The sequence below is a fragment of the Diplotaxodon limnothrissa genome, linkage group LG15 (genome assembly GCF_057381915.1).
Source record: "Diplotaxodon limnothrissa isolate DT_005_m linkage group LG15, D_limnothrissa_male_GT1.1, whole genome shotgun sequence".
NCBI lineage: Eukaryota > Metazoa > Chordata > Actinopteri > Cichliformes > Cichlidae > Diplotaxodon > Diplotaxodon limnothrissa.
The window spans coordinates 21,704,819-21,731,688 of NC_140610.1; the positions used below are offsets into that span (position 1 = coordinate 21,704,819).

At 39.1% G+C, this 26,870-nt stretch overlaps 3 protein-coding genes across 3 annotated transcripts in view; 2 read left to right on the forward strand and 1 right to left on the reverse strand.

Moving 5' to 3' along the window:
* The window catches only part of igf2r (insulin-like growth factor 2 receptor), a 47,785-nt gene extending 37,718 nt beyond the window's left edge, over window positions 1–10,067 (reverse strand). Inside the window, exons 1-2 of the mRNA XM_085371853.1 lie at window positions 9,862–10,067; window positions 7,952–8,091 (exon numbers count right to left, since the gene is read on the reverse strand). Of these exons, the coding sequence (XP_085227979.1) occupies window positions 7,952–8,091; window positions 9,862–9,992 (271 nt within the window). The 5' untranslated portion in view covers window positions 9,993–10,067. The remainder of the gene's footprint in view (window positions 1–7,951; window positions 8,092–9,861) is intronic.
* A 2,500-nt stretch (window positions 10,068–12,567) lies between these two features.
* LOC146617461 (zinc metalloproteinase nas-7-like) lies at window positions 12,568–17,194 on the forward strand. The gene is made up of 17 exons (XM_085373094.1): window positions 12,568–12,616; window positions 12,693–12,731; window positions 12,814–12,879; window positions 13,331–13,381; window positions 13,590–13,640; window positions 13,750–13,797; window positions 14,108–14,158; window positions 14,355–14,405; window positions 14,676–14,735; window positions 14,847–14,906; window positions 14,978–15,034; window positions 15,399–15,445; window positions 15,519–15,588; window positions 15,664–15,778; window positions 16,317–16,489; window positions 16,890–16,971; window positions 17,062–17,194. Exons 1-17 carry the CDS (start codon window positions 12,568–12,570, stop codon window positions 17,192–17,194), a joined length of 1,203 nt encoding a protein of 400 aa, XP_085229220.1.
* A 4,903-nt stretch (window positions 17,195–22,097) lies between these two features.
* ttll2 (tubulin tyrosine ligase-like family, member 2) lies at window positions 22,098–25,161 on the forward strand. The gene is made up of 3 exons (XM_085373093.1): window positions 22,098–22,319; window positions 23,248–24,614; window positions 24,840–25,161. Exons 1-3 carry the CDS (start codon window positions 22,098–22,100, stop codon window positions 25,159–25,161), a joined length of 1,911 nt encoding a protein of 636 aa, XP_085229219.1.
* Window positions 25,162–26,870: the final 1,709 nt, after the last annotated feature.

Consider the following 26,870-nt stretch of genomic DNA (forward strand, 5'->3'; position numbering starts at 1 on the left):
TAGAAGCTGGCTGTAAGAAAATTAATGTTCACATATTTTGAAAAGCAACAAAATTAGCAATGCTTTCTCCTTGTAGTTTACTGTAATAAACAGATTTATTTATTTTTATTATTTGTCCACGGTCTACCTCTCTGCAAAGTATCAGGAAATTTCTCTTGGCAGTCTTTTAGATGACATTGAACACATAGAAGCTGAAAGCCTTGCAAACACAATAGTAAAAGACAGTGAAACCCTAGGATCAGCCTAAGAGCTACTTTCCTCTTATAGAGTGGAGGAAGCGTTCATTGCTCCAAAGATTTTGACTTCAGGAAGTACAGGAGACGAGAATGTCAAAGTGTGTGAGAGAACAGTGTGTGGTTTCTGAGCACAGTCACTAGACAGCATGGATAAAGGCTCGAGCAGGCAGTAAACAGCACAAGAGAGAAGGAGGGGGAGAGGAAGCCTGAGTCATGTCTGTGTTAGTCAGCGTGAATGCCTGATGATGTGTTCCCGGGTCATGTGATAAATCAGCTGATGTGACTGAACTTCAGCTCAGCTGATCAGCACTTCATGTTGTCCATGCTTGTCTTTTTTCACTTTACACGTGGGCGCTTCCTCATAAGAAAAATAACTAAAGCTTAATGAAGACAATCTAATGAAATAAGCTGGAAATGCAGGCCACAGATGCACTCAGGAGTCAGACGAGCAGTACCATACACCACTTTGTCACCAGAGGAAGGTCATGACCTCAAGCTGCAGGATAAGTTGTTGTTGTGGGACTGAAATAAATCTGTCTGGCAGCCAGACAAAAAACAAAGGCAGGGATATAACTGAGGTTGAGAAAAATCCTCAAACAATCACCGCGAGCTTATGTCATCATATCAGCGACAGTGGCTATAAAGATGCGATTTATTAAATAAATATCTCTTTAAATATTTCAGTGAAAAGAACTGGTTTTAAATACCATGTGTTAATTAACCCTTTATTAAAGGTGCAAATGCAACACAAACGTGTCTGTTAATGAACGATGATGGAAGCAGCACATTGGTCACCTGGTCCAAACAAACCCTTTTATTAGTGGTTTCTAAACAGTTGGGCATTCCTCCTCCCAGACGGCCCAATGCTTTGGGCTGTTTGCACTCACAGGGAGAGAAAAAAAAATGTGGAGCACAACCAAAGCTGAATGAATCTGATTGATGTGGGAACAATAAAGAAGAAAGAGAGCATTCACGCCTGTTTGCAAGATTCATTGAGATGGCATAAACAGCAGTTTATGCCATCTCAATCCTCTCATCAATTAGAGGATTTTTAAGAAGGAAAGAAGTGACACTCGTCAAACATGAAGTGAGGATATTAAGACAAAACACATCTTGTCTGAGATTTACTTTCACATATCTGCTGAGTTACAGCCTGCGGCAGCAGCTCCCATTGCTTTTTTTTATAACTTTACTTCCTGATGAAGTTAAAACTAATTGCTTATTGTTTTTTATACAAAGGTGAAATGGAAATCCTTTGTTTTGTAAGTCATATAAAAGTTGAGTATTAGGAGTATGCTTATGCTAATTTTTTCCTCATGTTCTTGGCAATGGAGTCTCTTTACTATTCCCCGAAGAGCTACTCAGCCAATGACGGGGTTTCGATGCTAGACAAGTTTCAGTGATCATCATGGGGAATATGAGGCATCTCTCAGGGTGCTTATTAAGCCTTAAACAGCACCGTGAGTCCAGTTTGATGCATTTTGTTGAGCATTGCAAAGAGGCAATGCTACACTCATACAGTGTAACGAAACATGGCTTCAGGGCTTCTCCGGTGGACTGGGACATTAATCTGAGCGGTAAGAAGGAATGTGGCAAGACTGCACTAGCTGTGATTGAAACGTGGTGCCATCCTGGATATGTTACTACAAAGAAACATTTGTGGCCTGAATACTGAAGCTGAAGAAATGCATCCATGTGACTCGCTGAGGGAATTTGTCATTGCTGCTGCTGCTGTTTGAATCAACACACCGTTTGGATTCCTCTGTCAGCTGATGCAAGGCTCATCCCAACAACTGTGGCTGTGTGAATGGATGAGGATAATAAATGGGTCCAGATGGTCCTCAACACCACTTAATGACCATACAACTGAACACTCTCTCCAAAATCTTAGTCGCAGATACAGGAAATCGTTACCACCTCAGCCTGTAATATTTACATTCATTTTAGATTCAAGCTTTTGTATCATATTAGATTTTGAGATCTTCACTTTTTCTACAACTTCACAATTTTTAAGATAAATTGTCTCATCTCACATCATCGTTATCATCTTGAATCAAAATAGCTGATGTGTTGGGCCAGAAAACAGAAAACAAATTCAACTCCTTGAGCTTGACTTTGGAATCAATTCTAAGGAGTACCAAACCATTTTCCCCCTCTCAACAGAAGGACAGAATGAATACTTCTTGGACTGTAAAAGGAACAATAGACTTGTTCTGTAAACAGGAAAAAAAAGTAACGGAGTGGAGTAGAACAGAAAAGCAAAGCAGACCAGAGCATAACACAGACAATGGTCGACAAGGTCTGTGATGAATTCTAGTGGCTCATGATTTACTCTGGTGAAGTGTTTTATTTTGGCCAAGAACTACTCTAAACAAACATATTTAGTTCATTATCAAGTAATAGAAAAAAAGAAAGTCAAATTCTGGCATTTTAAAAGACTAAAAACATTTTTAGCTAAAAAGAGGTGTTGTTCTGCTAAATGTCTACTTTATGAGATCTAATAGTTCTCATAACACTTCTTTTTGTTTTGATTTATCACCTTACAAGTTCTGAGAGCCCAACGTCACTTTTTAAATGGTTAGAAGAACCAACAAAGAACCACATTTAAAAGACCTGACAGGCACTTTTGGTTAATAAAGCCATCAATCATCAGATTGATTCCAAAGTAATTCTTATTTGACTAGTTTATAGATTTGATGTCTTCATTTGATTACACCAGTTCTATTTAACTTAATTAATTTTGCAGGTCCTGAGACAAAGCGTTTTCTTTGTTTCCAAAAACAAACCATGACAGAAAAAGTTGGAGAGCCACTCGCTCGGCTGAATTGCAAAAAGACGATGGACCCCTCAAACAATTTGGGGGACGATGAATAAAGACACTGAGACACAAGAGGCCTTTAAAGACAGATGCTGTTTGTGGATGTTGCTGACACACAGCATCGGCAGCATCAGCAGACCGATCAGCACAGAGACGGGATCTCTGATGAAGCTCTGAAAGACAATTAGCACTGTAACCCCTGCTGTCAGCAACAACACTGAAATTTTCCAGAAGAAAAACAGTACTAATGTTCTCACTTGTCATCCTACGAAACAGGAAAGTGCAATAATATATGCACCTTCTAAACCAAATAAGGTCTCTCTTCCAAAAGTATTAAAAATTTATACTCAAAATTATGTAATTATGAGCCTTTTTTCTTTTTTAATACTTTGAATATATTCAAATCACGTATAATAATTACTTTTCTGTTGATCGTGTCAAACACAATACTGCACATTTTAAAGAGCATTTATAAACCGTTTTGTGACATCTTGTAGGGAAAAAATGAAATGAAAATGAAAAATGAAAATGAATGAAATGAAAAAAAAAATGATTGAAAGGAAAATCCAAAGTATATTCAAGCATGTTGTGATTTCATTTTGGGGGGGGGGGGTTGTGGTCTTCAAAAACTAAAAATAAATCTGAAATTAACTTTCTCCATCAGTGCTCCTGCGACAATAGAGGCAACACCATGCAGAATACGCTGTAGCTGCCCGTTTATGCATTAATTTATTCGCTTCACAGCGTGATGAACTATTGCATTTTCAGTTTATGGAAGTTAAATGTCACAGATGAGCAAACGGCACTATGTGAAAGGAGGGTTTCATTCTGGCATTTTAATATGTAAACAGTATTTAACCTTTGGCGTTGCTCTGTTTGATAGCATCCTCTCGTGTCCCTCTTATCTAATTTTTTTAAACAGACTCATATATTCTTACAAAGTGCAGGCTTTGACTGTACTGCAGATGGATCATGAGACATTATTAGCAATAAGTAGACTTTCATAACTACTTTTAACATTCAAGTTTAATTAACATGAAATGTTGACATTTAAAATTGAAGCAGAATGAAAAAAGTAATAATTATAATAATTTCTCCACTTTCAAGTATTTTTTGTTCCTGAACTTTTCTTACATCTTTCATTAGCAGTGAAATGGCACAGTGCTGAGGCTAGAAGTAAAGTGATGGAAACCATTAAATCTTTAGAGGATCGAAGGGAATCAGTGAAGTTTCTGTAACGATTGTTTAGTGACTAAATGTTTAGGTAGGCCACAGCAAGTTTTCAGACTTTGAAATGAGCCACTGCAGTCTCACATTTGGGAACAGCTGGCATCAACATTACAATGACACCGACAATAAATAATAATAAATCATAAGCACATTAACAGGCTACCTACAGTGGGGCAAAAAAGTATTTAGTCAGCCACCGATTGCGCAAGTTCCCCCACCTAAAATGATGACAGAGGTCAGTAATTTGCACCAGAGGTACACTTCAACTGTGAGAGACAGAATGTGAAAAAAAAAATCCATGAATTCACATGGTAGGATTTGTAAAGAATTTATTCATAAATCAGGGTGGAAAATAAGTATTTGGTCACCTCAAACAAGGAAAATCTCTGGCTCTCACAGACCTGTAACGTCTTCTGTAAGAAGCTTTTCTGTCCCCCACTCGTTACCTGTATGAATGGCACCTGTTTGAACTCATCATCTGTATAAAAGACACCTGTCCACAGCCTCAAACAGTCAGACTCCAAACTCCGCCATGGCCAAGACCAAAGAGCTTTCGAAGGACACCAGGAAAAGTATTGTAGACCTGCACCAGACTGGGAAGAGTGAATCTACAATAGGCAAGCAGCTTGGTGTGAAAAAACCAACTGTGGGAGCAATCATCAGAAAATGGAAGACATACAAGACCACTGATAATCTCCCTCGATCTGGGGCTCCACGCAAGATCTCATCCCGTGGGGTCAAAATGATCATGAGAACGGTGAGCAAAGATCCCAGGACCACACGGGGAGACCTGGTGAATGACCTGCAGAGAGCTGGGACCAAAGTAACAAAGGTCACCATCAGTAACACACTACAACGGCAGGGAATCAAATCCCGCAGTGCCAGACGTGTTCCGCTGCTGAAGCCAGTGCATGTCCAGGCCCGTCTGAAGTTTGCCAGAGAGCACATGGATGATACAGCAGAGGATTGGGAGAATGTCATGTGGTCAGATGAAACCAAAGTAGAACTTTTTGGTATAAACTCAACTCGTCGTGTTTGGAGGAAGAAGAATACTGAGTTGCATCCCAAGAACACCATACCTACTGTGAACCATGGGGGTGGAAACATCATGCTATGGGGCTGCTTTTCTGCCAAGGGGACAGGACGACTGATCAGTGTTAAGGACAGAATGAATGGGGCCATGTATCGTGAGATTTTGAGCCAAAACCTCCTTCCATCAGTGAGAACTCTGAAGATGAAACGAGGCTGGGTCTTCCAACATGACAATGATCCAAAACACACCGCCCGGGCAACAAAGGAGTGGCTCCGTAAGAAGCATTTAAAAGTCCTGGAGTGGCCTAGCCAGTCTCCAGACCTCAACCCCATAGAAAATCTGTGGCGGGAGTTGAAAGTCCGTGTTGCTCGGCGACAGCCTCAAAACATCACTGCTCTCGAGAAGATCTGCATGGAGGAATGGGCCAAAATACCAGCTACTGTGTGTGCAAACCTGGTAAAGACCTATAGTAAACGTTTGACCTCTGTTATTGCCAACAAAGGTTATGTTACAAAGTATTGAGTTGTATTTTTGTTATTGACCAAATACTTATTTTCCACCCTGATTTACGAATAAATTCTTTACAAATCCTACCATGTGGATTCATGGATTTTTTTTTCACATTCTGTCTCTCACAGTTGAAGTGTACCTCTGGTGCAAATTACTGACCTCTGTCATCATTTTAGGTGGGGGAACTTGCACAATCGGTGGCTGACTAAATACTTTTTTGCCCCACTGTATATAGGCAAGCTGTAGTTAGCAAATAATTTGTATGAGGAAAAGTTTTTTAAATAAGTACATAAATAAAACACTTTCCTTCCCTCTGACTTTTCACAATTTTGACCCTGTAAAGACATGTTATATTAGGATTCTAGACCAAAAAAACAAAACAAAGATCAGTTCTACAGAAGACACACTTTTCTCTACAAAACATTTGCCTTTTAGCAGGACTTCAAGGTTCAAGACAAAGTCCAGTTTCATGCGTCATTCAGACACAAAATGAAGAGTGCACATATTACCAAATTGTGCGTAAAATATAATATTTAGCATCCACAGGATGTACACGTTTTCAACACATCCCCATTAACGATCTGTAAAGCACTCTGCCGTGTGACTGTCATGAGACACAGCTAACAGCATGCTTGCAAACAGACCAAAATGATTGTAAGATAAAATCCTTTTTACAGCAATAAGATGCTTGAATGTACACAGGACACCAACTAATGAGGATTTTCAGTCAGCAGTAACCTGTTTGTTTTTCCATACAAGCCTAAAGCTAACGCCTAAAACTCAACTCTCAAATTAGCAGGAATTAGATTAACTCATTTCCTTTAACTCTTAGCCAAACACACACACGCGCGCCATCACTGGCCACACAATAAACATCGCTCTCAGAACAGCGAAAGTTACTTAACGTAGCGTCTTGCTGTAGTACTATCATGGAAATTGCACTGTATTCACGCTGAAGACAACATACTGAGTTTCTATATTACTAGCACTATACTACTATAATGAGCCATCTGGATGCTGCCATGCCTGGCTGATTTGTGATTCAAGACGCTGTCCTACTGACATCAATTCAGTGCTGTTTATATAGAGCCAAATAATAAGATCAGTCATCCCAGGGCACTTTACACTATTGTTGAAAGGATCCCAAATAAAACCAGACCAGTGGTGGGCGGATGTCTGTCTCAGTAGGTTGTAGTGAGAACAGTCTGACTCAAGAAGTAGACTGTTTGTGTTAGCTTTCTACTACATGAAGCATCTTCCACCCTTTTTGCTGTTGAGAGTTTTCAAAATCCTTTGGACAAAAACCTCAAAGCCAACAGCCATCAAGCTGTATACCCAACCTAACGGCACTAAAAAGCATCTTTACGGTCTATCCGTATATATAGGGAATAACTTCTCCATTTGGATCTTCTTAAAGCTTTAAAGCCATGGCTGCTGTGGCTGACAGGTGTCCTGATACATGCACGTAGGTCTCATCTTCTCTACTTTAAATTAGTTAACTGCATCGCTCCAGCACATTTGTGCTTCTAGGGGCATTTCTGGAGCATATCTTAATGTATGGTAGAGGTCATCCATTTTTTTGATGAGCAACATATGCAGGATTATGCATTTCAGGCTTTAAATCAGCATCTCTCATCCACTTTCAATGGGGATGACATCGTGCATCACCCAAACTGAATTGTGAATTTGTTGTTTTGCTTAGTTTGCAGTGTTTGGCATGAAAAACTTTTCAAGTGCCAGCTAATCAGCTAAAGTCATGAAAATAACCCGAGAGAGTGAGATGACTGCCTGTCCATTTAACAAGAAAATCAAAGAGAAGTTGATCGCTGTGGTTAGTCTGCTGTGTATGTAGAAAGTTAGTAACACGAAGCCAGCCTGCTATGATGATTGTGTTTTGTATGGATACTAATACTGGATCTCAGGCTTAAGATGATAGTGACAGGTTTAAAAAACAAAACAAAACACTGAACTGAGCATTTTACCCCCTGCACCAGAATCATGATTTGTGCAGAACAGTCATTCTTCAGCATGATGGGACAGCAAGAGGAGGAACAGCTAACAAACAGTGGGCAGGTTGGTGGGCACTATAACCCACATAAAGAACAAGGCAGACAGAAAACTCACCAACAGACTGCTCTTTGTTGGTTGTGAGGTTTCGTAAACACATGGCAGTGTCAGCTCCACAGCTGGTTGGTGGTGAAGAGTCACAGAGCTTTAGTGTATATCTCACTTTATTATCTTGATCTATTGCCTCCCATTTATATCTGCAAGACAAGGAATAGAAGACAATAAGCAAATAGATACCCAGGAAATGAGCTTGTTGGCCCCGACCCCACAAAATTACAGTCTGGGACAACAAATGACTATCATTTCCACTGCTACTATAAAGATAAGTCATTGTTTTGGGCTGTAAATTTTTTTGAAAATTGTTAAAATAGTTACAATGAACAAATGGGAAATGAATCTTTAAAAATTTATACTGTGACTCGTGTTCTTTTACTTATTTCTCCTATAAAATAAATCACACTCATCTGTATAGCAAAAACACACTGACATATAAATGACAGTTTAAAATATCTAGTGGTTCACAGAAGTACAGCATTTATGTAAAAATTACGGTTCGTGCTTTGCAAATGTACGTTTTTCAGCTTTTTCCATCACGCAACCTTTGAGGAAATTTGAAGCTTTGACTTCTGATTTGACAAAACAAGAAATACAAACGTGCCTTCGAGTTTTAAATGATCTTCTTCTAAATTTACCACTTCAATCCTTGGCAGAAAATAACTGATGCCTTTCTCTAAATACCTAAAACTTAAATTTAAGGCATTCTTTTCTTTAACAAACAAATGTAACAATAACAATAAACAAAATGGACTAATCTGAGTTAAGTGAGATTAAACCAACTGGGATTAAAAACAGAGATAAGAAAGGAGGAGGTCATAAAATAATTTTTAAAAGCCCCATGCTTCCATTTCAGTGAGTGTGGAAAACACATGTGCAAGTCTTACACACACACACACACACACACACACACGGTTTCACTTCTGATTTTTAACTAATATTGAAGTAATCTTTTTATGACACAGAAGTGAGGACAGTATTTAATGGTTGTATACTAAAAATTCCAACAGTTCAGAAATGCTCTTGTCATTTTCACTTTTATTAAAATATGAATTGATCATTAGCATCATTATTTCCCCCCTGTTGGGTATAACGTGATATGGTATTGTGTGATATTATGTTTTTCCTAATAAAACAGGTGCTGTAAAACCTAAAAAATACACAAATACACCGTGTTCTCTGAACGTAAGGAGTAATCCCACACATCAATACGGATATTGACCTAAACCAGACTGTAAAGGAACAGACGAGGAACAGAAACTAAGGGAGAAGTTAACTGTAAGCCATGTGTGTTTCTAACCAAGGTCCTCGGAAGCTGCCAAATCGAGGTAATATTAACCCAGGCTGAACCTAAGCGTTGAGTCACCGGGTTATCATTTGCGCTTTATTGCTGAGTCAATATTTGAACAGCAGCTACTGAGACAACGCTCCACTAAAGAAGGACAACGCTGACTTTATTTTAACTCCCATATTTATGTTGTTATTCTCTTCCGGTGCGTTTATTTATATAAATACGCCGCTGCTCTGTGAGAAAAACGCAATGTTGTTAAGGTTTAACATTCCCCAATTAAGCACGGCAGTTTTGTGCACGTTTCGGCATTTATAGCTAAGCTTCACTTATTTCCTCGATGAACAAGAAAAACTAACTAGCATCGACGGTATGTGAGTTTCAGGGGTAGTCTGATTCAGCTGTACTGGTTTGCTAGCTGAATCAAACTTATTTAGGCTGTTTGCTAAATAAGAAATAAAACTACCTATGACTGGAAATAAGCATTAGTAGACATATTTCTCAATTCAGTTTATTTAGACGATGTGTGTACACGAGAGGACAACGGCTGCACCTTTAACGCTGTTAATCTGTCAGCAGCTGCAGTGTTTGTACCCCCAGAAGGTGTGTATGTGTGTGTTGTTACCTGCAGAGGTCCTGGTACCACGGGCTGTTGTTCTCCGTCGTTCCGGACCGAACCAACAAACAGCCTAGAAAGGCCGCGAACCACAGAGCCAGCTTCAGAGGCTCGAAGCGAGAACATTTATACCCAAACATGATGGTTACTGTACCGGGTAACGTCTGTGGAGCCTAACTAAGACGACATGATACAGCAGTGTCTCTGCTCCTCACCAAATCAGTAGGAAGTGACTTCATCACATGACAGGACATCACATGACTCTCATGATGTTGACTGAAGGGGCGTTCGCTGTCTGTGAGAAAAATCTGACATCTGAAAACACGTGAAAAAGTGTAAAGTGTCAAGTGTGACGTAAGTAATAGCCAGGGGTAATAAAACAATTTTGCCTACTTCTTCACAACAGGTGGCCACAGAAGGAATTTGTGTCTCCTCCCGGATATCTGCTGCTTGTTAGGTAAACATGCAAGCCAATACACAAGCGAACCATTAGGAAAGGTTACAAATGAAAAAAAAAAAAAAAAAAAAAACCACACACCAAACAAATCAAACAAACCAACAAACAATAGAAACAAAAGCAATGTGTCAAACAGAAAAGGACAAACAAAATAACGAGAAAATGATCATACGTGAGGACATATAGCAAGAAAGTAATTGTAAATTTACATTTATGAATGTGGAAACTAGCAACAAGTAGCATTAACAGTAACAACAGTCACATCAACTCTTCTTCTTTCATTTTCATGATTTTTTGTGTTAAAGGGTAAGACATTATATGGATTTTTAAAAATTGTAATTTTTTTAAAGTGTTGAAATATTTTTATTGATGTCCAACAAATCCTAAAAATGACGTGTCTTACTGATGTTGTTTTATTGATATATTTTTTTAACCCCACATGCAATAAACCACTTTAAACTAAAAATCACACATATTTTTTTAACCATTTGTTATTATTGTAACTGTTTTGCGCTGTGCTGAACCAGATTCTTTTCCAAGTCATCACTTCAAACTTCACAAACTCTAAACCGTAGTTAATTGCTAATATTTGCATTTGATGACTTGAGACGACTGTTGGGCTGTAGTTTTAGATAAACAAACTGTAATTGGGCTGAATTAGATTTAATCATTTTTTCAGTTAATCAAGAAAATACACAACAGAACAAATTTACAACACAGTGCTACTCACTAACAAAAAACCCATGTCACACAATCATGACTTGAGCTATTGTAACTGTCAAACGTATGTACCTATCAAACCTACTTATCACCCCAATGCATCACTATTGATTAAAAAATGAATTAACAACAAGAAAAGATTTTATCACTCTTGTGATTCTCCAAGTGACAGAATAAACAAGTTGAATTTTTCTAGTTACAAATACGTCACTGTATGTCCGACGTTACATGAATGCGACATTTCTCATGACACATAGCCAAGAGGTTGACTCGAAGTATTTAGCCCTGAAGTTTGTCTTACAGGTCAATCCTGTTCTGAAGTCGCTTCATTGACTTCTAACCTTCCACTCGTGAAACATTGACAACATTTATTAGAGGATTCTACTGTGAGACATCCTTCAGTCTGATAGCGAACATAGCTGTGACTAAACTGCAGTTCAGGACCAAATTACATTAAATACAATTAAATAAGCTTCTCTAGGTTTTCATTTTGCGCCATCTTGTGGTCATGCTCGAGCAACGAAACTGGGAAAGGTGTCAGACTTACTTGTTTACAAAGTAATAAACTTTCAGTTTATTACATTTAATCTGTTATTTGTTAGTTTAGTATACCAGGCTGTGGGTACTGCCTCTGTCAGTAATAAGGCTATAAAATTAGCAATAATTCAGGCTTGTGATTTGGATGAAATTAACAGTGAAGATATAATGAAATCCAAAAAATATTCACCTTTGCAAAAATATCCAGATTACATTTGTTTGCAAGCTGGTTCAGGTCCCTGTGTTTGACAACCTTGGTTCAGAGCCAGCTAAGCAATCTGAGGTATTTACTGCTGTTATTGTTACAGCAACCTAACCTAGGCACATCGTTGCATTATGGGAGGAAGTGGAGAGACGCCACACAAACATGAAATACTTTAGCCAGTGTATTCATACCCAGGACCTTCTTGCTGTGAGCCAACAGTGCTAACCACGCCACCACTGCTGCACAGCAGTCATTTATTTAAAGGTACTTTCTCTTCCAGTATTCATTAAAAAAAAATTAATTTAAGCAGTCATAGATCTCCAGAATATATATGAAGAAGAGTTGAAGAGCTATGAGGGTCCTTTAAAAGTAGTTCTTGTTTATTTGGATTTTATTGGACAGCAGATTTACAGGTGAGTCACAGGTGGACAAAAAGGTGAACACATATATTTTGCAACCACATTAGAGTCCCATGACCTCCACAAAGCAAGGGCATTAGAGAACAAATACATGATATGACACATTAAAAAAAAGGCATGATATCCAGCTCAAATGCATAATAAATGACATTTTGCTGTCTCTCCCATAATCTCAATTTAAGATTGTTTGAGTGTTATATCGCCTCCTTGTGAAATGTCTCTTCCTACACTGCCAACCAAAAATAATGTAGCACCATCTAGTGGTTTAATTTTAGTTTGGACCGTTGTAATCAGTGGAAGTGATGACACCTGTGGAGACAGTAACATGTCTATATCAGAGAGACAACACCTGTTACAGCTTTTCTCTTTGCCAAAAGATGTCTTGCTGCATTATGTGGCTGCTGGCCACCTTCTGCCTGTCAACAGGTACAGCCTAAAAACATATGTACTGCAAAGTATGGATTTTTAGCTTAATAGTGATAATGTTTTTGTGTGTATGTAGTTGGCAGTGTTCCCATCAGTCCCGCCGGTCCTTTCGCAGGTTGGTGCTCATTAAATTCATTTGCATGTTTGATTTGCATATGCTGCAACATATCAAATCTGAGGATTCTACATTTTTGTAGGTAATGTTTCTTTAAATGCCACTACCACGGGTGGGTATGAGAGCACCACTGCAGCGACTCCAAGAGGTAAGCTCCAGAGTTTGTTTGTTTTTTAATTCATAATCAATAACATTTCCAAATGTAGTTAAGATATTGAAAGTGTCACTTTCAGTTAGTGCCTATTTTTGTGTGGGGGTGTGTGTGGATTTCAGAGTGGATGCAGTGTGAGATGTGCAGCAGTTCCCCTTACTTGTGACATGATAGATTTTTGATGTGATGTTTTTTTTTTTAATTACGCCCACAATGCCACCAGCTCTGCTCCAGACTTGTGATCAGTTTATGCACTTGCACTGTTTTTAGATTTGCTAGAATACAATGATGACTTAAAGATTTTCTAACACTTGATACAATAGAAGTTTCTACAGACAGAATATTTTTTGCTTCATGGGTCCCCGGTATTTGTGTCATATGCTGAAAGTTCTTTACACCCTTAAAATAAGTGGAAACATCATTGATATTAGCTGTATTTTTATTTCAGATTATGCCTTTTCTCTAAATCCCACCATGAATACCACCAGCTCTGCTCCAGGTTGGTGCTCACTGAATCACTCAGAATATTTTTCATTTGCTAGATCATGAATCCAGTCCACTTAACTGTCTCCAGGGTGGTTGTTGTGCATCTGGTATTATTTAGTGTGGACCACTGCATACAATGGCTGTCCAGTAACCCAGAATATTTGATTCTGGTATCGTTACGGTCATTTATATGAAATATATGTACTGGATTTTCATTTCAGTGGGTGCAACTCCTTTAAATGATGCTCTGAATGCCAGCAGTCTTGCTGAAGGTTGGTTCGGAATTATTTTAGAGTTATGTCTTTGGAAAGCCATTATTGTCCAATATATTTTGTACATGCTTAAAAGTGGAAATTGTCAATACTGGTCTTTGCCTTTCAGATCATATTTTTTTAGAAAACACTCTGAACGCTACGAGCTCTGTTCCAGGTTGGCATCTGGTTAATTCACTAGCACCCTTATACATTTGTTACTTTCTCTAATTAAGAAAATTGTTTTGGGAATTGTACCATTTCTATGGTTATGTATAACCAAAGAACAGATTTAGTATTTTGTTTTGTGCGCTTTATAAACACTGCTTCCATTTCGGTTGGCACAGCTCCTTTAAATGATGCCCTGAATGCAAGCAGTCTTGCTGAACATTTGTGCTAATGTGTTTCTGTGGGTTATGTCATTGGAGAGTCATCAGTGTTAATATAACTCTGCCTGTTCAAAAAGCGAAACTTGATGTTTGTTTCAGACAATGCCATATATTTAAATGACACCTTTAATACCATCAGCTCTGCTCCAGGTTGGTGGTCACTGAGTGACTCAGATTATTTTTCCATTGGTAGAATATGAATTCCATCATTATTCTTAACTCCCTTGTAAATCCCAGGATGGTTGGTGTGTGAAATTCTTTGATTATTATTTTTTTGTATTGTTACGGTCATTTATATGGAATCTGTACTGCACAATGTAAACCCTGGATGTGCTTTATATTTCAGGTGGTGCAACTCCTTTAAATTATGCTCTGAATATCACCAGTCTTGCTGAAGGTTGGTGCAAATAATTGCTTTGTCATTGGAAGGCCATTAGTGTTAGTTTACTGTGTACATGCTTAAAAATTGGAAAGATGGTCAATATTGGATGTTTGTTTCAGATTATCCCTTAAATTTGAATGACACCCCCAATAATACAGACTCTGCTACAGTTTTGTGTTGGCTTGACTCACTTGCACTAGTCTACTGTTCTAAGATTAGACATTGACAGACAGCTCCTGCAGATTAATTGTATCCTTGATTTAAAAACATTGTGCGTACTTGTAGTTGGTTTAGTTGGTCCACGATTTTTAACTGATGCCCTGAATGCCACCAGTCCTGCTGCAGGTTGGTCATTATTTTTGTGGTTTACATCTTCACAATTAGTTTTTAGTATTAGTATTTTGTACATGCTTAAAAGTGTAAACATGATGGACGTTGAATGCGTTTCTGTTTCAGACTACGCCACATCTTTCAATGACACCCACATTACTTCAAATACAACTGGCTCTGCTCCAGGTCTGTTTTCACAGGACTTCAGACTGTCAGGTTTTATGTTTGAGGTGTTCTAAATATGTGGCTGTCTGCAGGTGCTGCAGCTCCAGAACCTGAATCTTCAAAGAATAAGAGTGCAGAAACTTTGAAAGGTAAAACTTGAGCATAGCATGAGATTAGACTGGCCACAATCCTGGCAGATTAGCTAGTGTTAGCATTTATACACATCCTATTATAGACAGTATTTAAGATGCTTTAGCCAGCCCAGATGAGATAGTGCTTGATGGGATCTGACTATTTCAGTTAATCGATGTCCAATCAGCTGGCTCTGTTGTGGGATCTTTCTTATCTCGCTGCCTCTTGCCTTGCACATATGGCCATGGAACAGCCAATCACAAAATTGAGCCTTACTCCAGATGGAAAAACCAGCCTCTTGATTAGTGGGCCACACTAAACCACTTAATTTTCATGTCCAATGACTACTTTTTCTGATTTTTAAATCCTGCACTTTGTCAGAGTTTGATCAAGACATGCCAGTCCAGGAGGGGGACATTCTAATTCCGGTAAGATGGAGGGGTTTTATATTTATTTATGTTTTGTGTGGTACTGCTGATTGCTGTATGTTTAAACTTGCAGGAGAGCAGAAATGCTGTACACACTCTGTGGCCGGATGCCACCACCTCTTACATCATCACTGATGAACTGGGTAGGTTGTTGTCCCTCAAATAGGACCAGATATTTGATTACTGAATGATAACTGATTTGGTTTTGACTCCAACAGTTTCCCGAGAGGCAGAAATTAAAGCTGCCTTTAAGATGATATCGGATGTCACATGTATTCGTTTTAAGAAACGAGACACCGAGTCGAGCTATTTGAAGCTTGTGACTGGCAATGGGTAAGAAGTCAACTATCTCTGGGTAGGTTTGTTATTTTGTTAAAGATGAAGCAGTACAGGAAATTGCCATAACAAATTGTTTCCTTGGAAACAATTTGTTATGGCAAAGCAACAGTAAGGAAAATCAGAAACTTCCAGCATTTGCGGGCCTGCCCTTTGCCACTCCTGTTTTTATTACAGGTCTGTCTCTAAAGGCTTCAATCATTCAATCCCATTTTATACTGTGGTGGTTTCACTAGAGACTTGAACACTGGATACTAGAAAGGGATGGGGAAGAAAAGCTTTAATGAAAGATTAATAGATGGGGAAACGACATGCTTGGCAGCAAAAGGGAAAGCCCATAAAGTAGGCACTCATTAAAGCCTACCCAACAATTATTTAATCTTATTACTAGTTTGTGACACAAATTGAGGCCTGTTCCATTCAATTTGGTACATTTTGGCTTCAGCCTCCATTATCCATATATTCAGACATTAAGGGAGAATCTCAGGTCAGAACTGAGTGGTTGAACTCTAACATTTATTTATTTTGCACCTAGCTGTGCCTCATTCGTTGGTTGTCAAGGAGGAGCCCAGCGGCTCTTCTTTGCTTCAGAGTGCACCGTGGGGAACCTTTGCCATGAACTGCTCCATGCTCTGGGACTGTATCATGAACACACTCGTGAAGACCGGGATAAATATGTCACAGTGAACTGGCAGAATATTGTGGCAGGTACACAAGCTTGTTTGCTTTTTGCATTAGTTGTAATGCAGTTAAAAACAAGTTGTATCCAGATTGTTCACTCAGCCCAGTTCCTTTGGATGCAATTGAAGTCTTTGGTCAGTAAAAGTGAGACCTCTTGGTTTGTATAATGGAAAATATGCCCCCAGTGGTGTCGATGGAATGTAAAGTATGACTTTGTGCACATGAATGTTAAGATCCTCTCCTGCCAGCTCAGTCCCTCCTTGTCAAAGCCTTCATCTTCTTGAAACAAGAACTATAACTGTCTCTTGTAATGCACATCAAAAAAGGAACATTAACTTGAGTATGAAGAAATTACTTTGGCTATTATTGTGATACAGTAGGTGCATCATGTTCAACTATGCCATTTTGGATTTCTTTTTCCTTAAAGGTAAAGAAAATAACTTCAAGGTGAAGCATGGAAACACTCAAAACCTACCATATGATCTCGCGTCCATAATGCACTACGGGCGGTAAGTTGACGACTTCCTCATTTTATTTTCTAATTTTAAAGTACTTGAAACAGACTCCAGATAAGTTTACCCTCCCCCCTGGTCTTGCAGGGATTTCTTCAGTACAAATGGAAATCCAACTGTGTTGCCTAAGCAGAGTGGTGTGGAGATAGGTCAGAGGAAACATCTGAGCCAGCTGGACATAGAAAGATTGAATAAACTCTACAGCTGTGGTAAATTGTGAAACTAAACAATTGCGTGTTTCATTTTATAACCATTACATGTTGAATTGACAGTAAATGTGGCACAGACAAAAGCAACCCTGAAATTTCTTTCAGGTCTTATCTTAGGTCAGATACTGCAGTACCTCCTGCCTGACAGGAGTAGTTTGTCTTAACACTGTTGTTATTGTTACCATAACCTAACCCAGGCAAATCTTTGCATCGTGGGAGGAAGTGGAGAGACACCACACAAATATGAAATCCTTCAGCTAGTGTATTCAACCCAACACCTTGCTGTGAGCCAACAGTGTTAATCACTACATCACTATGCTGCACAGCAGTCATTTTAAAATACTTTTCCAGTAATCATTCAAATATTCATTTAAGCAGTCACATCTCCAGAATACATATGAAGATTTCGAGGTAGTTGTTTATTTGGATTTTACTGGACAGATTCACAGGTGATGGGGGGGAGAGAGAGAATACACATCTTGCAAGCACATTAGATTCCCATGACTTCCACATAGGAAGGGCATTAGAGAACAAATACATGACATAACATGTTTTCATTAAAAAAAATAAAAAGACATACTTTCACAAATTCTATACCCAGCGTATTATTTTATAGATTGGTTCAGAAGGGTAAAGAAAAAAAATCAATTATTAATCTCAGGAGTTTCCCCTTCAGCTCAAATGCATAATAAATGACATTTTGCTGTCTCTCCCATAATATCAGTTCAAGATTGAGTGTATGTCGCCTCCCTGTAAAATGTCTCTTCTATCACAGCCAAACAGGAATAATGTAGCATCATCTTGTGGTTTAATTGTAATTTGCAACGCTGTAATCAGTGGAAGTGATGACACCTGTGGAGATGGTAACATGTATATATCCAAGAGACAAAAGCTTTTACAACTTTTCTTTCTCAAAAGATTCCTTGCTGCCTTCTGTGGCTGCTGGCTGCCTTCTGCATGTCAACAGGTACAGCATAAAAACATACGTTCTACAAAGTGTGGATTTTTAGCTGAATATTAATAATTAGTGATGGCCAAATGAAGCTTTCTGAAGCTTGTATTGGAAAAAACGGTTCATTACTCGAAGCTTTTCAACAGTCCTCTCTGGTGACATCTGCTGGCCAAAAATATGAAGAGCAGCTTGAATCCACAAAAGACCAACCAAACCAACTGCTTCATAATGATTGCTCACTCTGCAGAGTGGAATTCTGTCTGATATTGGGCTGCCGTTGTTGCTTTGAACGTGTATTTGTTGGTGGTTTAAAAAAAAAGTGGTTTATTTGTTTAATAAATAATTTTGACCAGTAAACTCTCCTTTTTTAAACATGCACCATTGTGTGGTCTTTCTTTGCTTATGTCTTCTTGATGTTGGTAAATACAATAATTGAAAAATACCACAGTACATATAATGTACAACACATTATGGAGTATGCTTCTGCTGTGAGGTCCTGCCTCCATGCAATTAACCGCTAGACGGGTGTATTTATAAATAATATTATATTAGGGACATTTTCCCAGACCTATTTCTGATCTGGGGGTAGAATTGATTGTGAAATGGAAAGGGGAAAATGCTTATGAACTTGCAAATTAAAAACATGATGCATTTAAAGTAGCCCTTTCTCATTTTTATTTAAGAGTCTTTGTTCTAGTGTGCGATGGCCAAACCTGCTGATTTAAATTTAGCCATTTAAATCAGCTGTAATGGATCAAGAACACCTCTAAAACCTGCAGGACACCAGCCCTCGAGGCCTGGGTTTGGACACCACTGCTCTAGAGGTTATTTTTATTTATAATCAGTAACATTTAAAGTGTATTTATGTTTAAAGTTTAACTTTCAGTTGGTGTCCTTTTATTTTTTTTTCTAAAGATACTCATCAGGTTGGATGTTGGTGCAGACTACATGCATGTAGATTTCAGAGTGGATGCAGTGTGAAATGTGCAGCAATTCCCCTTATTGTAAGAGTTCTAATATGATATGATAGATTTTTGGACGTGTCTCTTTCAGATTATGCTTTTATTTTTCTTTTTAAAATTGCACCCACAATGCCACCAGCTCTGCTCCAGACTGGTGATCAGTTAATGCACTTGCACTATTTTTAGATTTGCTAGAACACAATGATGACTTAAAGAATTTCTAACACTTCTATTGTGATACAATAGAACCGTGAATACCACCAGCTCAGCTGCAGGTTGGTGTTCATTGAGTGACTTGGATTACTTTACATTAGTAGAATATGAATTCCTTTACTAATTTAATTTTCTTTACTCCTTTGTAAATCCCAGGATGGTTGGTATTGCAGCTCCTCTAAAACAAACTGCCGGAGCAGGCTAAATATCGGGATACTGACGCGCAGCAATAAACAAAAAAATGCACTTCTGAGCCATTTGTTCTGTTTATTCAACCATTACTGTCTTTTTCCTTAAAGGGAAAGAAAATAACCTCAAGGTGAAGCATGGAAACACTCAAAACCTAAAATATGATCCCAGCTCTATAATGCACTACCCGCTGTAAGTTGAAGTCATCCTTATTTCATGATTTCCAATTTTTTAAGTACTTGAAACAGACTCTGGACCCCCACCCCATCTGTCTTGCAGGTCTCGCTTCAGTACAAATGGAAATCCAACTGTTGCCTAAGCAAAGTAGTCAAATTTATCTGTGTTGCAATAACTTTTGTTGCCACCATGGTCGTCTTCTTATGAACAACAGAAACACTACAGTAGCATCATGCCACATGCAAGAATCAAAAGATGAAATTTGTAAAAGCAGAAGGGGCAAGCAAAAAAGTTTAGAGCGATTCAGGCTCAATATTGACATTTGAAAAGCTGTATATGATGATCAGTCATGACTCGACATCGAGTGATGGAGGTATTGTGGGGAAGTTTGTCCAGTCTGAAAAGGAGACTGTGTAATATGAACATAGACATCCAGTGCTGTATTCTAAATGTACTTCATATATCCACAACGATCAACAGTAGCAGGCTGAGAGTCTAGTTTGGTCTGTAGGAGGAGCTAAGAGAACAGGAAGCCTGTCGGTATTAAGCTGTGGGTAACGTGATCAGAGAAGAAAGACTTTTGCATCCTACCTTTCATTTATCTGTCAGGAAACAACGGCTTTTAAAGTCAACTCAGTTTAAAGGTAAGCTCAGTAAATTTGACATTTATATTCAATTTTCATCCATTAGTGCATTTTCTTTAAGCAGTGCAGATGAAGACTTTCTTGCATTTTGTCCTTTGCTGCAAACATTGTGAGGAAATATCCTTGCCACTGTTTTTGTTTTGTGTGAGAAGAAGCAATCATATGTTCAAATGTTTTTAAGAGGTTTTCAAAGTCTGGAATGCAGCATAGTCCCCCTTTTTAAATAGGAGCCTATTGGTAAGCTGGCATACTGGAGCTTCAGTCTGATCCCTCTTTCTTGGCAGACGGTGGACAAAGTGTCGGTTTTGTTTGAGCGTCTCAGATTTAGCGTGTAAATGCTTTGGATTACACACAAGGTGCTGAGTGTCCAGCCAAGAGATAAACTGTTAAGTGGCAGCTCAACGTTGTTTGAAACCTTTGAACTGTAGTTGAATTTTGCCTAGAAGATGCAAAAAGGATGTGGAAATTTTCCCACTCAAAATCTAGTAATTTTGCTCACAAACTCACTGGTGTGCCTGTGATCAACATGCCAAGCAAATGGATGCTTATATTTTGACGCAGATTTGAGTTGGCACATCTGGCAGCTCTGTGTAATCAAACCTGTTCGATATATATGCTCTTTTTTCCATGGTGCCATTTACTGTGATTAGGGTTCCTGGTCCATCAAAACACCCCCAAAGCATTAAGTTCCCACATGACAGTGGGGATGGTCTCCTTAAGGTGGAAGGCTTCTCATTTTTCACACTAAATGAAGGAAACATCATTGTGGACAAACAATTAAATTTTTGTTTCATCTGACCATAACACAGAAGACCAGAAGTCGTCTTCTTTGTCCAGATGACCCTTTACAAAGGCCAGGCGGGCTTTTGTGTGCCTTATCTGGAGAAGTGGCGTCCTCCTTGGTCTGCATTCATGGAACCAAGCAGTGTCAGAGTCCGTTGGAGTGCCTGCCTAGAGACATTGTCACCAGCAGAGCACAGATTCACCAGGATGGCCTTGGTGGTGATTCATTTTCACCTCTCTCACTATCCTCCTCGCCAACACAGGTGTTATTTTTGGCTTCCAACCACGTCCTCTGCAATTTTCCACAGCGTGGAACACCTTGTATTTTTTAATAATACTTTGCACTGTAGCCACTGGAACTTGAAAACATTTAGATATGGCCTTGTAGCCCCTTCCTGACTTGTGAACAGCCACAATGCAAAGCCGCAGGTCCTCCCTGAGCTTCTTTGTCCCAGCCATGACTGTCCACAAGCCAACTGCAGAGAATTGCTCTTTTTCACCTGTTGAGCTGATTAAAACAGCTATTCCCAATTAATCAGGGTATTTAGGATGCTTTAGAACATCTTGGATTTTTTGGAATAATATAGAACTTTGGATTTTCCCAGAGACTGTGAAAGTTTGTAAAGGGTATGAATAATTTTGGACATGACACCTTTTGATCAAATGTAAATAAAACTTTCTGGAAAGCTTAAACTGTTAGTGTTTTAGGAAAACAGCTCTATTTTTTTTTAGGTTCTCTTATGTTTTTGCGATGCATTTGGATGTTGGGGGTTTTTTTTGGATGATATCAGTGCACATTTTATGGTCTGCCAATATTTGATAAAGTGATGACTATTTCTCCTATATGGCACTTTATCATGCTAAATTTCCTTTTATATCACACCACATCCTCCAATTTTATAAATGCTAAAATGCTAATGTAACTTAGGTTATTAAATTAAGTTACAATAAAATTCTGACGTTATTCTGTTGTATCTATAGTGGGTGATGCTGCATGGCTGCATCCTTGGTGTTCAGACTGCACGACAGAGGCCCCGAGCTGGTGAGGGAGGTGCTTCTGGAGCGAGGCTGGGAGGAGTATAATGAAGGAGAGCGTGAGGAGGAAGACTGGAACCTTTACTGGAGAGGCTCTTTATTTCAGACCTCACAATATCACAACCTGCTGCCGTGGCAACGCCTCAACCACCATCCTAAAACTGTTGGCATCACACGCAAGGTGCACGTCTACATAGATTTTTTTTTTAAACTTCATGTCATGACAGACGTATTACCAGAAAAAGAAACTCTTCATTTGAATCTCATTCCTACGTCGAGAAATGTAAACGACTCTCGTACAACAAAACTCAGCTCTTGAGCTGTTTAAATTTTTTTGCGTCAGTGCTTGAAATGTTGGAAAAGCACAAAGCATAACTTCTGGGATTCACACATCTGCAACCAGTTCAACTAACAAGCATGATTTTGGGCCAGGAAATTCAAACCTAGAACCTTCCTGCAGTGAGGGTCCGTGGTAATTACTCTACCACTGTGCCATCTGGGCAGGAATGCAAAATATTAAAGAAAAAAAATTGTAAATGGATGATTAGTAGACTCTGACTACTTGTACATACGCTCACTTCATCTGAAACTTCAACCAAGTGTAATAGTATGTACATGAGAACAACAAGGAAGAGCATAACAGGTCCGTTAGAAATGTACTTTTTGTCGTTACCCTCTGCTGATTAAACTTTTATCACCAGGGGTCAGCATTATACCAGTGTTTGAGTTTCAGACGTGCTGTTCTCTTTGATATTTCTTATTTTCCCTGCCCTTATTTCCTGAACAGGCTTCGTCTTTTCTGGTGGAAAATGCAATTAACAACATTCTTAATGACTTTCCTTGTTAAATACAGGTTGTATTGATTCACTTTCTCATGATCCTGTGGTGCAAAGTGGTAATCTACTGCCCTTTGACTTCAACTTCTGAAATATCTTCAGCACACCATATAAATGTTTGTGATATAAAGTCAGTGGTTGTCTCTTCACATTCTGTTGATAGTTTTAGTTAATTTGGGAAGATTTTACATCATTTTCAACAAAGTAATTTTTAAAAAGAAAACCTGAATTTATACCAAATGAATTATTTGCATTTCTTTCGGATTTCTTTAGGATTGCTTGGCACGCAACCTGAGGAGAATGAAAGCAACATTTGGTTCAGCTCTCTATGACTTCAGTCCCACCACTTTCATCCTCCCCAATGACTACACCTGCTTCCTGGCTGAGTACAACAGACTGCGTCTGGCCAGAGGAACATCGGTCTACTGGATAGTTAAGCCTGTGGATCTCTCCAGAGGTCGAGGGATCTTCATCTTCGAGGATATTAAGGACTTGGTTTATGATTGCTCTGTTGTCATTCAGAGGTACATTAGCAGCTCTCTGCTGATCTCCGGCTACAAGTTTGACTTGAGGATTTACGTGTGTGTGAAGAGCTTTCATCCACTGACTGTGTACATTCATCAAGAAGGCCTGGTGCGTTTTGCCACTGAGAAGTTCAACCTGTCATCTCTGCATAACCTGTATGCTCACCTCACTAACACCAGCATCAACAAGTTCGGTCCCTTCTACAAAACCGAAAAAGGAAGAGTGGGCCGGGGATGTAAGTGGACCATGAGCAAATTCAGACATTTTCTCCACAGTCAACAGATCAACGAGCTGCTTCTGTGGCAGAGGATCAACAACATTGTCACTCTGACCCTCCTCGCCATTGCTACATCAGTGCCCTCCTGTCCTAACTGTGTGGAGTTGTTTGGATTTGACATCCTCATAGATGCCAAGTTTAAGCCCTGGCTGCTGGAGGTCAACTACAGCCCTGCACTCACACTGGACTGCCAAGCTGATATTTCAGTGAAGAAAAAGCTAGTCAGTGATGTCATTGATATGATGAACTACACATCGACCGACAGCTTAAGAGACAGAGCTTATCGGAAACATAGGTACAAGCAACCTTGTTTTAAGGCGAACCACCCGTCTGCACCTGTGCTCTCAACGTTAAACCATCAGAAGAAAAAGAGAGGTAACAAGGGCTCGCACACTCAAATTCTCCCTCTGCTAAAAACGTCTCATCAGCCTGAAAAGACAAAACGGGGTAAGCTTAAACAGCGTGACCTTGAAGCCAACTACCAAAGATGCCTTCCGCCTTTTGAATTATCGAAGATACGTGAAGCTAGATGCAGAATAATTAACACCAGTGCTATCAAACTCCACACCAACCAGACCCAAAACCCGATACTGGGCCAGGATTCAAGGACAAATGAGTCAGCGTTGAACAGACAGTCTCGTCAGCCTCTTGTATCGTACCTCATGAACAACGGGTCTCTTTACAGGTCTGATGTTACAAACCATGACAACTCTGAAACTGAAGCTGAGAGGCAGCGCTCAGGAGAGACAGACGTTTCCTCTTTGACACCTGACACCCAGGAGAGTGAGGAAGCGTTCACACGGCCTGCTGCGTCCTGGAAGCTCCCAAACATTTACAGGTACTGTAAATTTGCAAAATGTCAAACGAAGAACAAATCGTTGGTTTTAAAAGTGGAAAGTTTGACCTATTACTATTGCTTAAATTACTTCTGACTTGGAATATTTTACAATTTTGGTGAAAATTGCATTTTTATGCCTTGAAATTCATAAAACTGAAGCCAGTTTGAGAACCTTTAAATTTTTTTAAAAAGGGATGACAATTGACTCTTTTCAAACGTTCACAGCACAAAGCCAGTTCGGATCACTGCGGAGAAAACCACAGGGAATGGACAAAATATTCCACCAGTGAAGGTTGGAGACTTCATAAGGACGTTTCCATTTAACAGGGCTACTCTGAAAGCCTCGCAGCACGAACTGGACATAAGGACAGTCCTACAGGAGATTCAGAGCCTAACTGGACAGTTGGTTTCAGGCAAAGGACACAAGATGAAGAGCAGGAGAGAAGAGAAGGTGACAGCAGATAAGGATGCTGATACTGACTTTGATTCGCTGTTGTGGGGACCAAAAGATCCTCCATTGATCAGCCAATTCTTCAAATCAACTTAACCTGTGGCATACTCTAGCTGGTGTAAATGAATACTCACTTATACTGCATGGTGCTTTTCTACTGTTTTCTTTAGGGTTGGAGGCTCTGATAGGCTGTTTTTTTCTGGGTTGGTTTGTTTATTTGACCTAACACATCATTAGTGAGGATCCTACAGCCCTTTGTGTAGCTTGCATCAGAACATATTTCATTTATATGTTAAATATGATCGAATTTGCTGGTAAATTGAGTTTCTTTATATGCTGTAGTCACGGGAACAAGATTAGCTTTTATGTTAGAACACACGACCCACACGAAAACCTGTGGTTGTTAAAGAAACTTTTAGACAAACGTATCTGTGATTGATTGTTTTTATGATTATAAAAAAGCGTTATTGGTTAGTAGTGGACTTTGACAGACTCACACGTGAACACATATTTTAATGGGCTGTGAGACAGTGACTCTTTTCTAATTAAAGTAGTTAATGTACACATTTTTGTCGTGTGGCTCTGAAATGTACTGTGGCTCTTTAAGTTGTTTGAAACTTTGAAAACATCTATTAGAAAGAGGGGATTTGCCATGAACTCTGCTGCTCTCACGCATCTGATCTGGTTCTGCACAAAACTGGTGAAAATGTGGACTTCTACGGAGATCACTAAGGCTTCAAAAGTTCTACAAAGTTGCCAGAAGGACAGGTATATAGCATTAAAGCTGAGTGGAACAGTGGTTAGCACTATTGCCTCACAGCAAGAAGGACCTGAGTTTGACTCTACCATAGGGCTGGGCCATGTCATACTGTTCACGATAATACCGGTATAATTTCATGCAACGATAAGAAAATGAAATATCACGATAGAATATGGGTAAAACGTGCATGCGCAGTGCCTTTGTTTTCATATGCACATGGCGAAAAAGGCACGGCGGCGTATTGTGTGTGTGTATAACCTCTTTTTAAGTTTTGTGGATATTATACATGGTTATGCTGAGGATATGTCGGCCAATTTCCACCGGAAATGCCTTTTGGTTAAACTGTCAGCAAGGAATTTGCATTTGCACTGTTAAATTTTTATATAACTTTAATGCAAAAAACAGCTGCTTGTTTAAGTGAAAATACATTGATGGGTTCTTTTTTTTTTTGCACTAATAAAATTGTGGAGTTGTGAAGTATTTTGTGTCAATTATATCGTCAGTTATATCGTTATCGCAAACTTTCAAATGTATATCGTGATAAATATTTTTGGTCATATCGCCCTGCTCTACTCAACCATCTGGCTGGGAACTTTCTGTGTAGAGTTTGCTTGTTGTCATAATAATGAGTTACAACTCAGTGCAAAGCTTCAAATATCAGAAGGAAACTGTATGTGTAGGTGATATTTCTCTGGTTTACGCTATAAAGCAGAAAACAATAAATGTTAAGGCCCAGATATGACCCACATCTGCCTTGACTCGCCACGTGACTAACAGTGTGTCTGGTTGCCACAGCTCCACCTTACATATGCTAGCTGTTACATGTGTGTCATGATCAGCTCTACACACAGACTGTATATAAAAGACAGATGCAGCCATCGTGAGGTCAATCACTGGGTTAGTTAAACCCCATTTATGAAGCCTTCGGCTGGGTTTTTCACAATCAACTAGGTTTGCTTTTTGAATGCAAACATAATGGACACGGGAGGGGAGGATCTGATGTATTAGTTTGAAACGTTAGCTTAAATGTTAGTCAACTGACTTA

What these genes read in the sequence shown, in the direction of transcription:
- LOC146617461 (XM_085373094.1), top strand. Translation starts at nt 12,568, where the DNA reads ATGTCTTGCTGCATTATGTGGCTGCTGGCCACCTTCTGCCTGTCAACA. An exon ending in TGCCAGCAGTCTTGCTGAAG is followed by an intron (nt 13,641 to 13,749) that starts GTTGGTTCGGAA and finishes TTTGCCTTTCAG; the next exon opens with ATCATATTTTTTTAGAAAAC. An exon ending in TCCATAATGCACTACGGGCG is followed by an intron (nt 16,972 to 17,061) that starts GTAAGTTGACGA and finishes CTGGTCTTGCAG; the next exon opens with GGATTTCTTCAGTACAAATG.
- ttll2 (XM_085373093.1), top strand. Translation starts at nt 22,098, where the DNA reads ATGGCTGCATCCTTGGTGTTCAGACTGCACGACAGAGGCCCCGAGCTG. An exon ending in CTGTTGGCATCACACGCAAG is followed by an intron (nt 22,320 to 23,247) that starts GTGCACGTCTAC and finishes GGATTTCTTTAG; the next exon opens with GATTGCTTGGCACGCAACCT. An exon ending in AAGCTCCCAAACATTTACAG is followed by an intron (nt 24,615 to 24,839) that starts GTACTGTAAATT and finishes AAACGTTCACAG; the next exon opens with CACAAAGCCAGTTCGGATCA.